At 43.8% G+C, this 11,237-nt stretch overlaps 1 protein-coding gene across 2 annotated transcripts in view; it reads right to left on the bottom strand.

The window, feature by feature from the left end:
* Window positions 1-1,471: 1,471 nt before the first annotated feature.
* The window catches only part of RBM20 (RNA binding motif protein 20), a 109,570-nt gene continuing 99,804 nt past the window's right edge, over window positions 1,472-11,237 (bottom strand). For both annotated transcript variants that reach the window (XM_075423724.1, XM_075423723.1), the window contains 3 exons: window positions 10,321-10,440; window positions 9,443-9,564; window positions 1,472-5,465 (listed from right to left, as the gene is read on the bottom strand). In XM_075423724.1, the coding sequence (XP_075279839.1) occupies window positions 5,355-5,465; window positions 9,443-9,564; window positions 10,321-10,440 (353 nt within the window). In that variant the 3' untranslated portion in view covers window positions 1,472-5,354. The remainder of the gene's footprint in view (window positions 5,466-9,442; window positions 9,565-10,320; window positions 10,441-11,237) is intronic.

The raw sequence follows: 11,237 nt of genomic DNA, 5'->3' as shown, positions 1-11,237 counted from the left end.
CTGGGGCAGGCAGTGCCGAGCCCGGCCCCCCACAGCCCTGCCCGCTTCCCAGGGAGGGCTCCTGCCTTCGGGCAGCCTTGGCCCGGGCCGCTCTGCCGCTGGGGCAGGACGGCGGGGCTGCAGCCGGGCTGTCCAAGGGAGGTCGGGGACAGCCCTGCGTCGGAAGGCCAGGCTGGTGTTTGGGTGCGGGCTGGTGTTCACTCGCGAAGTCTTTCGTGCCCGAGTTCCCCCTTCCACCAAGAAAATCAAGGGTGACGAAATCTGGACTGGAAACTCGTTATGTTTTGAGCACCACAGTTTGGATTTTTTTCTTACGGAGAGATGATGCCAAGTTAACACTTACAAAATTGATTTGCCTGACTTCTAGAATGAGTCAGATTCATAGCTGTGATGAGATGGTACCAAAATCACACATACAATGGTTTCAGTACATCCAGGACAGAAGAACCGAAACCATTTGTGCTTAAAATACATTACATGTGAGCCTCAGCTGCAAAACAGTTACTTACAGAGACACAAAAGCACTGATTTAATGGAGCTGGGGAGTCAGAAAACCCGAGTGCCAGTGTTTTTGCTCATGACCATTTCCCCAGCCGTTCAGTGGGGCAGACGGACCCGTTTCCCTCCCTCAGCAGTCGGCAGAAGCGCAGCTCATGCTCTGGTGGTGCGCCGTGCCCTGCCTTGCACATGGACAGGACATTGTCTTGTCTCAGTCTTCCTCCTCACGTTTTCTGCTGAGTGAATTCATCAAAGCTGGTGCTGAGGTTTCCCCTCGGCTTTTGTCCTCATTGCATTCTTTAACTACTGCGTACAAGCACATCTTTGTATCACCCTGAGGCAGGCTGGGTGTTTCCTCCCAGGAGTTATGGTTGCTGTCGATGGAGGTGAGCCAGGGAGAAGGACAGGGAGCGGGAAAGGTCTCTGTGGAGCTGGGAGGGCACCGGGGAGGACAGTCTGCTGAAAAGAAGAAAAATTGGCAGAGGGAGTGAAGAAGGGAAAGAGGGTAAACAGGCAACCAGGGGGACTTAGGTTGAGATGAGGTGGAGAACGTTCTTGGCTGGGGATGCTTTTATACGGTGCTTTCAGAAGGATGAGAAGACAACTTGAATGGAGACAGAGAAAAGCCAGTGGGGACACAGAGCTTACTCAGTTCGTTCAGAAATAAAGAGAAAAAGGGAAGTGAGGACATATCTAGAAGGACAGGAGGGGGTAATAACAATTAATAATAATCACAGAGTGAACCGCTGTGTTCCCTTCAGCTTCAGCACCAGGCGATGGCAATCACTCACAATCTGTACAGCAGGAGCTACCTGGTAAGAATCACAACTTCTAGAAATCATATTTAAAAGTAAACATTTTGGCCTCCTGCTTCCTTTTTACCCCCCAAACTACCTTTTATTAATTTTGATTTTTAATCGACCCCTGGGAAGCTAGAAACATATTGTTGCTGGGACAATTGCCCACCAATGTGTATGCTTTATAGTTCTCTTTATTAAAATCTTTCTTTTTAAGAAACACGAATTGAAACACTTTGCAATCAGTTACACAGATCAGTTAATATTGGTGACAGTTCCTACATAATTACACAAGTACTAACAAATTCCAACTGTTTACAAGCCAAAACTTAAATTAACAAGATTATATAAGCTCAATAAATAGTACATCTGGTCCAGTTCAAGTATAATTTAACAAATCACAGCCTTAACCCTTAGAGAACAGAAAAACCCTGAATAAAACCAGCCTAACACTAATTTAGTGTTAAAGCCAATATGAAATTTTGTCTAATCTCATGGGGAAAATGTTTAATTCTTTTATTTTTTACTTCAAAGAAACTAAGTTGCAGATTGACATTAAAGACTATTTGAGATCAATACAGATTTCACAAAGATGAAAAACATAGTCCCTATTCAAAAAGTGCAGTCTTTGGTTGAGATATGTTGAAATGGTTTGTATATATTAAGGAAGCTCCTTTTTAAATATCAGTATTTGTTTGGCTAGACCTGAGCCTGCTTTGTGCTATATACATATATTTATGTATTAATAAACAGCGTGGATTATAGTGATGATGAATTATGCCAACTAAAAAAAAAGTCAATATTTTAAATATAATAAACCAAAAGAAACAACACATTTTTACACAAGCTGAGAAAGGTAAGCGGCTGCCTACAGTGGCCTTCTTCCTCAGCAGAATAGGTAGTAGCGAGAAGTTGAGGAGTGGAGTGCCTGTCAGCATTGCATGATGGCCTGCTGGAGAGGGAAGGAGATTATCTCCGCGTTCTCAAAGTGCATCAGGCTGAAAACTGATCACAGGCATCACGAGGAGCTAGCTGAGACTTGGGATTGCTTTTAACTGCTTTCAAATACTGAATTTTAGGGGGAGAAAGGACCTTCTCGGCAGGGGAACTGCCCATTTGGCCACCCCTGGGGTTTTGCAGGTTGCTGTTGCGTCAGGACAGAGCCCAAAAGGATGGGGTGCCCAAACCGCCTCTACAGACATCTGGGGCTGATCCCGTGTGCAGGGCCGGGCCCTGCAGCCGCAGCGCTCACCTGAGCCATCCACCTCCAGAAGAGGAAGCTGCAGAGGGCAGAGACGCCGTCCGGAGCCTCCTCCTGCCTCGGTGGCGACCAAGGGCCCAGACCCATGACCCAACGAAGGCATCTGGTGCCAGGACAGGTCCTAGTGAGCCTTGGTCGAGGCTCCAGCCACCCTCTCAAGAAGGGATTTTGCATGTCTAATGCAGCTGGCCAGGAAAACAAAGGAGGTTAAACATGCAAGCTGTGAATAATGGGAGTGAACCTGGTTCAGAACCAGAGGAGGGGGAAGGTAGCTTGAATCATCTCCCATAAAGCCAAAAATAAGCCCCTGGGTAAACACTCATTTTAATTATTCTGCTGCTGCCAGTCAAAATCTCATAGTTACCTACTGCTTTCCCTGCCTGCCTGTATCCACCTGTCGTCTGTTCTCGGAAAGTCTGATTTAAAGCTCTTTGGCCTGGGAAAGTCTTTGTTGTGGATTTGTGCCATGCCTATAATAAAGGCAGTGGACCCGTAGCTTCTACTGCAATACAAATAAAGAATAATAACAGTGATACTTTTCTCATTTGAGGTTACCTGGGGATAAAGTTGCTGGAGGCGCATGACTTTGATATACAGTCAGCTATGTCTCACATCCAATTAAGCCTAACCACATGGTCTAACAAGCTCCCATCAGGCCGGTGAGAGCCCCGGTTTGATAGCAGGGTGAGCTTCAAAGATCCGATGCTTGCGTTTGTAGTGATTTCCTTCCCTTGCACGCAGATTGTGCTGAAGGGCACGAAGGGAACTTCATATTAAGATGATACACGACCAGCTTGGGAGCTGTGCTTTAGAAGACAATTGCACAATCTTTACTGCCATTTTTGTAATCTTACAGCTTGCAATACAAGCTCTCGCCCTAACAGCCCTGTGCTCAAATTTCACTGCAATTTGAAAAAACAAACAGTCACAGAAAAACCCAGCCCTTGAAGGAAAAATACCTGGTTTGCAATTTTTTTTTCCATAGGGAAAAACAACAAGCAAGAAAAAGCTGTTTTAAATGACAGATGGACCCAAGTCTTAACATACTTCAAGTCTGGACAAAGGAGGATTTAGGCTGTAATGTTTTTCATTTCCCCTTGTCTTTTGGATAGGCCATGTCTGAATCTGGGAGGCAAAGAATCCCTCAACTTTTGAGAAGCAGGAATTCCAAATATGAAATCTGAACCCACCTCTGGTAAAAACGAATGGAAAGCACAGGCCATGAAATGGAACAGGGCTTCAGGCAAGAACACCAGGCACCTCTGAGACACACTGCCTGGCTACCGCAGAGAATGAGCATGGCTGCTGGCACAAGACATAATGGAACGAATACTTTGGTGGAAGCAGTTTTGGCAATTTTGCCCCTTTGCAATATTTTGGCATTTTTAGGGATGGCTAGAACCTTCTGGGAAACTACTTCCTCTGGACAGCATCTAAACAGGACATCCAGCACCAGCAATTTTTACAGAACATACTGCGATGAATATTAGAGTCAGGCAAAGAATGGAAATACATCTGCAAATCTCCATCCGTCTAGATTGCGTGGGCCATTTTATAAAAGCATAACTCCGGGATCAATTCTGGCAATGGTTTGCATACGTATTCACTTCACTACACAAAGCCCTATTGAAATGAACCAGAAACTTTTACAGTGCATTTCAAAGGGACTTTGCAAAATCCTAAGCAACAACTGCGCAGAAACAATAGCTCATAATAATGCCAGAGCTGCTGGTGCATCCTGTGTTCTCAGTGCAGCACTCTGCGAGCCATCAGTTGTATTCGCCTTGAAAAATTCAGGGAAATAAAATACAAAAACAATATTAAAAGTCTGGCATCTTTCCATGAAAACCATGAAAATTCAACGTTGCCAAGCTGAGGAAAAGCAAGCTTGAAAGAAAACAAAAAGACCCCAAAAGCAAGGATCTCGAATAAAATGTCTAAAAGAGACATGGTCCGAACACGTGGCACTTTAAAAAGCCTCTCGTGAGAGTTTCAAGTCTGTAAGACTCAAAGTTGGCACCCTTTAGAATTCTCAGAAAGAAGAGCTTCAAACACAACGGTACCTGCAGAACTTCCCGATCACACCATGGGAAGTGCTGAAAGCCAGAGCAGGTCAGCTGCCAGCACGCGCGTTTGACCGCTCCCGCTGTGCCGGGCTCCGGCTGTCAGGTCCCTGGGACAGACTGTGGCTCCCTCTGCGTTTGTACAACACAGGCAGCGTGCGGTTGGTGCTTAACGACACAGACATTTTGTCATTTCACCAAGCTCTAAGACACACGGAGGTGGATGCTGATGGGGTTTGCATTATGCCATCTACTGACTAGTTTTAGCACAATGGCCTTAGATGTCCTATGCGAATCCTGCTTCCCTCTGGGGCGATGGGTGAAATGGCTGCAGATATTTTAAGCAACATAAAGCCTATTTATAGTCCCATCTCCTTTCCTTCCAGCGTCCACTGGAGGATGCTGAGTGCTTCTAAATACTCCGCCTGACCTGATGTGTCACATCAGAATTAAAACTTTAAGAATCCCTGAGAATTCTGATTTAATCTAGGAAACCACTCCCAGCACGCAGAGTGTGAGAAAGAATTGCTCCACTTCTTACAGATATGCCAGCATTGCTTCACCGTGGGAAACAGTTTCAGGCATTTTGGTTTTTAATGGCACTCTGGGCATAGATGCATGGAACATGCTCTTTATTTCCCCTCCTCTGTACAGTGCAAATTGACAGTTATATCATAGAAATAAAAAAAAAAGGTATCAGCATTCACTCATTATAGCTCTTCCAGTTCATCTGCATCATAGTTTTTTCTTCGCAAAGTGAGGAACAATGCCAGTGTCGTCCTGAGGCAGATGGCTGCCTTCTTCCTTCATTTTCAGGCTCTCTTCTGCAAGCTGGGACAGATACCGCTGCAATCACATCAAAAACAAAGCATCATTACCAAAACTTAAAATATTAAACACAGGATGTTTTATTTGTTTTCAGAGCTCTCACACTCTCCCAGCATCTCAAAAGGGAAGAGAGCATACAGAAGCCCCATTTTAGTGAAAATTTGAGCCAGGAAATATACCTGTGTCGGGCAAACCACCTTAATACATGGAAAGCCTCAGAAGTTCAGTGATTTACTCTGTGCCACAAGGGAGACTGGTGGCAGAACCAGGAGGGCCAGGACTCCCTATCAGCCTGTGTAACTAGACCTCACCTTTTCTCCTTGCAAACTCTCTACTCCCATATGCTATAGGGCAGGAGCTAACTCCCTTGAGTCAACTGAATTACACTGGTGTAAGATTGGCGTGTCAGAAAATAGATGCAGTTTCTGAGTCACAATTTAAAGCATACATATTACATTTTCAGCATGTCCAGTTCAGAGATACATTTTTTGCACAAGAACATTTGTTTTAAGGGACTAATCAAACACAGTAATAATTAATACAATTTAGCAGTCTGGCTAGAGTGTTTACATTTATTGTGTTTCTCTAAGATAAAGTCCTTTGGTACTTTAAGTACTCAGTGTGATTTAAAATTACGGATGTCGCCAGTGAGGGTCTCAGCCTTCTGGCAGTGCCCTGAGTCGGCAGAGCTGCACATAAAATGGACGATGAGCTCGTGTGGGTCTGAAACTGGTGCTCAAAGTATTTATTCAAGGTCAACAGACCTAGAAATGGGTGGAAAGAAGCTTCTTCAGCAGCAGCTAGTCTAGAATGACACACGGGAAATTCCCACAGAATAATGTAGAGATGTTCTTATTAATGAGTTACACATACACCACATGCAAGAATAACTGACCTGCACATTTTTAGAATCATAAAACTCTCTTTTCTAGCTGATTATTCTTTGTGATTTGTTTTGAAAAGACCACGTAACATCGCTGCAAAATTTTATCTACTTGCAGGATTCCCCCAGAATACAGTTTACTCTCTGGCATCCGTGGGGAAGAGGTGAAATAAGAAATGGATGTAAAAAAACTTAAGGGCTGTGTCAGGACCGCCAGGTTGTCTCACATAAATACAAGTTTTGGATGTAAGAGGGACATCTGAAGGGGGCTCGGTAACGGTAATGAACGGGCATACCTGTGACAAAACGACGACTGCACCCTTGTTACTCTGAATATAGAGATTTGGCTACGGAAATTACACAACTCTTAGTCTTGATTACTGGGTACAAAATTCCATGTGGCAGAAAGCCAGAGCAAATGCTACAGTAGTGTACAGAGATACAGGGCCCATAAAGGCTGGGAGAAGTGATCCGTACACCATGAACTGCAATAAATCACTAACGCTTGTCACGGGATCAGATAACCCATGCATTTTTGGTTTTTAATGATTACCCACCAAAATAAGACCGAGATTTATCCGCCAACTTTAGCTGACGTTGTCAGCTATCATGAGTACCACAAACACCAGTTTTGAAGTTCACAGACCAGATATTCAGACTAATTTATAATAAAGTGACAGTCAAGGAAAAAGTATTTTTTCATTTAAACACAAGTTTTGACGAAGACTGCATAAAGCCAGTGGAAAACAGGATAAAATGCTGCACTGAGTTGCCAAGGTAGCTTACACCAGATGCAACTGACAGCTTTTTGTGGTAGTGGTGGGAGGGACAGCCAAATGATGGATTTTTTGGACATGGAAAACGCGGTGGATCTGTAGATATAAATACCACCTGAGAAAATCAGTTATTAAGCTGAAGAGAATGGAAAATTACAAAAAAGTCTGCAAGGCTGACAAAGAAACAGCTGAATTTTTTTCAGTGATCGCTGTTCTTCACAGGGCACCACGCTCAGATGAAGTTGACTATTTCACTTCAAGACAAAATTGTCATAATCTCAGCAAGGCTTTTGGAAGAAAACTGGTAAACAAACTGTTTAGTTTCACATTCAAACCCAAACACCGAACGTGTATTTTGGGTATGGCTCCAAGGAGACCACATGAAAGATGACAAGTAGCAAAGCAACTAGAAGAGACTCATAGCCATGAGAGCATTTGGGACAACGTCGTTGTCACTGGACAACGGTATCTGCCATGTAGGCGAGACAGCAGAAAGACAGTCTGCAGCAGCAGTCCCGTCGCTTCACATACAGTAAACGTTAGAGTCCGTAGTTCTTATGTTGGTGGATACATTCATTAGATTGCATCGTCGTAGGAGAAGACTGATATTTCTTGCACAAATAAGCATTATTGCAACTGAAAGGTTTCTAGTAGTACAGAGCAATTATTTAAAATTTGCTCAGCTTCCACTTGAGTGGGCAAAAGCTGGATGAGACATTTACTTCCTCCATTTAGTGAGATAAGAGGTACGGCTCAACAGAACAGTCTGTTTCATTACCATATCTGGCAGATTTAATTTTAACAGCTTTTGTGGTCTTTGTTGTTTTATCTCGAGTCAGTATTAGATATCTACCGCAGTGCTCATGGGAAACGTCTTAACGGGGAGAAAAAGAGGTTTTTTTCACTGACTCAGTTTTAGTTGGACTTTTTTTTTTCTATGACTTTAACAAAATAACTTAGAAAATGGAAAAATCCCTCTTCTTCCCACAGGACCAGTTGCCAGGGGCAGGGGCTGGAATTGCAATCTCTGCTTTAGCACGAGTTTCTCTGGGACAGAGTCGCATGGGATACACAGTCTGCACTGAGTGGGGCCACTTTTGCTGAATCCCTCTGGATTTTTTTGTATCAAGCGAAAAAAGGCACGCAAACTGGGCACCAGTTTTTCAGGCTTACACTTGGAGGATCCATTATTAGCAAGCATCGCAGCTCTGCAGGCACAATCTTTGAAAGCCGGAGGCCCCTGTATGATTACAGCTATGTAATGTCAGGAAAAGTCAAGAAGAAAATTCTTCCATTGAAATGATTTGACTCTGTGTCACTGGAAAAGCCAATGACTACTAGCCAGTTAGGGAAAGATAGCTGTTACTTGAAGAGAAGCAGAGCTCCAACATTTACTATGGGCAGAGGGAAGGAACAGAGGAAGAAGCAGCAGCCTGGCTCTTTCATGCCTTCTGCCAAGAGTAGGCGAATGCCAACAACTGCGAACAAAAGTGTCTTCTGCGGTGCACACACCCTGCACACAGGCAGCGACTCAAGGAGACGAGAGGCAGGGCTACCTCCGCTGAAGAGTCCTCAGCACAGGGCAGCTCACGCTGCCACGACCGTTACGATCAGCTGTGCATCTGGAAAGTAACAAAGGCAGGGTCTTCTGCTTGACCTGCCAGCACCCGTGGTCTCTGCGTGCTGCTGTCAAGTGTTGATACGCTTATGGTGTATGCTCGTGGAAACCATACAAGCAATTACATGCTTCTGTGTATCCCTGTGGAAATTATCCAGCAGTGGTGTTCTGGGAGGCTGAACCGCCGTGCTGTTCTGTAGCACAGTGAGGCGATTTCAGCGGGTCACAGGGGACGCCTTGGAGAGCCTGTGCGTCACAAAGTGCTGCGTGCTGCAACACGCTGCAGAAATTCACACGAATGCAAAAATAAGTCTGGCAACATTATTAAACAACTGGCATATTTAATGCTCCTGAAATTAAGAAATAAGAAGGGCTGCTGCTGGGCTCACTTCTAGCGATACAAACGTCTGGGACCCTCAAGAACAGAGAACTAAAGATCTGAGCTGCCTGCTGTGGTAGTGACAAGGACCAAATATAGACGAGAAAATAAAATTATTACCTGGCCCCATTTTATTTATGATCCAGAAGCTGATTTCAAGGATCTGGGAGTGAGCAATTAGTGTGCAAGCATTTGGAACTACTGAAACGTTTTGCTTATCTAAACTTCACTTTGTCTGAATTCTGTCCACAGCACAAAAACTAACTTTTGGTAGCATCATGTCTTACACACAATCCACGCCATAAGCTAGCTGTTAGCTAGCTTCAAGTGTGTTTTTACCTGAAGATTTTTGTAGTGAACAGTACTTCTGCAGTGACTTGTCTTTGCTGTCTCTTCATTTGTGTAGAAGAGTCCGCAGAGCTTGCAGTAAAACCCAGTTCTTGGCACCACAAATTCCACACCTATTGAAAAATTCTGAATCACATTAAAATGTCAGTTGAAACCCTTTCCCTCTACAACAAACTTGTTTTCGAAGAGAAAAGGTGCTGTTTAGTTAAATGACATGGATACGAAGACTGAATCCTGGATTCACTTTTCTGATTTCCCTAATTTTGCAACACTGAGCTGCAGTTTAAAATCCTGTGCATTGCAAATACACCTTCCACTTCTCTCTTAGATATTATACACATTTAAAAATGTATCTTCTTGTAGATAATATTGATTGGAAGTTTCACTGTGTAACCTCAAGGGCTAGAATAGCAATAGTACTTCTCAGCAGTAAATTCATGCTTAAATTACACAGATTGCTCTTTAGGATGTTCTTCTTCCAGGTATTTTACTCAGGATTAGTGTTTACACCATAAAACCAATACTTTTGCTTATACTGAAAGTATAAGCAATATTGTAATAACAAAGACTTTTAAATCACAAATTATTTTCCACATATATTTCATATATAGTTGAAGGGAACTTATTTCATCTCATCAGTGACTTCAACAGCTATGTTTTGCCATTCAGCTCGAACAAAATTAGCAACGATCTACTATCAAAAGCCCGTTTCTTTCAACAGCTACCCCTCTGTCACACACCCTGTTCCTTCACGCTCCTCACATCTGTTCGGAAAAATAAATATAGCAAGCAGCGTTAAAGTGACATCTTGTTGTAAGCTCTAGGTATTGCAGTGGGCGGCATCGCCGGCCCAGGGCGGCTGAACGTACCCAGGGGAATGCTGAGTTCGGTGAAGACGTCCTCTGGTTCCCAGCCTGGCGGAGAGTGCCTTCTTTTAGCCTCTACCTCCGGGTATTCCAGAGATCTCATTTCCAGGTACCTAGAATTTGCTTAACAAATGAATAAACTTATTGAATAAAAAGTAGTATAATAATTTAAAAAGACGTTTGTAAACTTCTTGGAAACACTTTCTGGGTGGACCTATATATAGATAAAGTAAAATCTGCAAAAAATGTTTTTTCATTCAAATCAGAGGACTACTCAGTGCCACTCCAACAGCTCTACTACACTGTGCAGTCACCTCTATTTTTCCCAGTAGACAATTTTTCTATTTCTAATTTCACTTTCATGATGTTTTTTCTTTACATATTTTAATCTCTGAATAGATCTATAAACATTATACGTGCCTCTGGCACAAGCATGGTCCTACTTCAGCTCCATAACCACGTGTGGCAGTGCATCACCAGTGACAGAGCTGGGCTGAGAAACAGGGAGCCAGCAGGACCTGCCGAGGGCAAATCCCCAAACTGCCTAAGGAGCTGCATGGGCAGAGCAACCCCTCCTCCGGCAGGACCATTGCCATCTTCTCCTTGGAGCCACTCTTCTCCCACCCTCAGCTCTCCAAGCGACAGTTTCTGCTTTATGGCTCCCAGCCACCTGAAGATTTTGGTTCCTGACCAGTAGGGATGGGACGGTTGGTCCCTGCTGACCGACCTTAATGGACACGGACAGGAGATCCAAGGTGTGTAAAACAGTGGATTGATTCGCTGAGGCAGACAAAGCCAGTCAAAAGAACAGATGCTCTCCCTTCCTAACATGTGAATTGCTTTTATTTAAAAAAAGATAAATTTGTTATCACAGAGCAACAGCATTACAGATGAACTGGTCTGTTCCTATTCTTCAGTTC

This window comes from Opisthocomus hoazin, chromosome 6 (assembly GCF_030867145.1).
Source record: "Opisthocomus hoazin isolate bOpiHoa1 chromosome 6, bOpiHoa1.hap1, whole genome shotgun sequence".
Classification (NCBI taxonomy): Eukaryota; Metazoa; Chordata; class Aves; order Opisthocomiformes; family Opisthocomidae; genus Opisthocomus; species Opisthocomus hoazin.
Note: the sequence above shows the minus strand (reverse complement) of the source record. Positions and strands in the feature narration are given on the sequence as shown.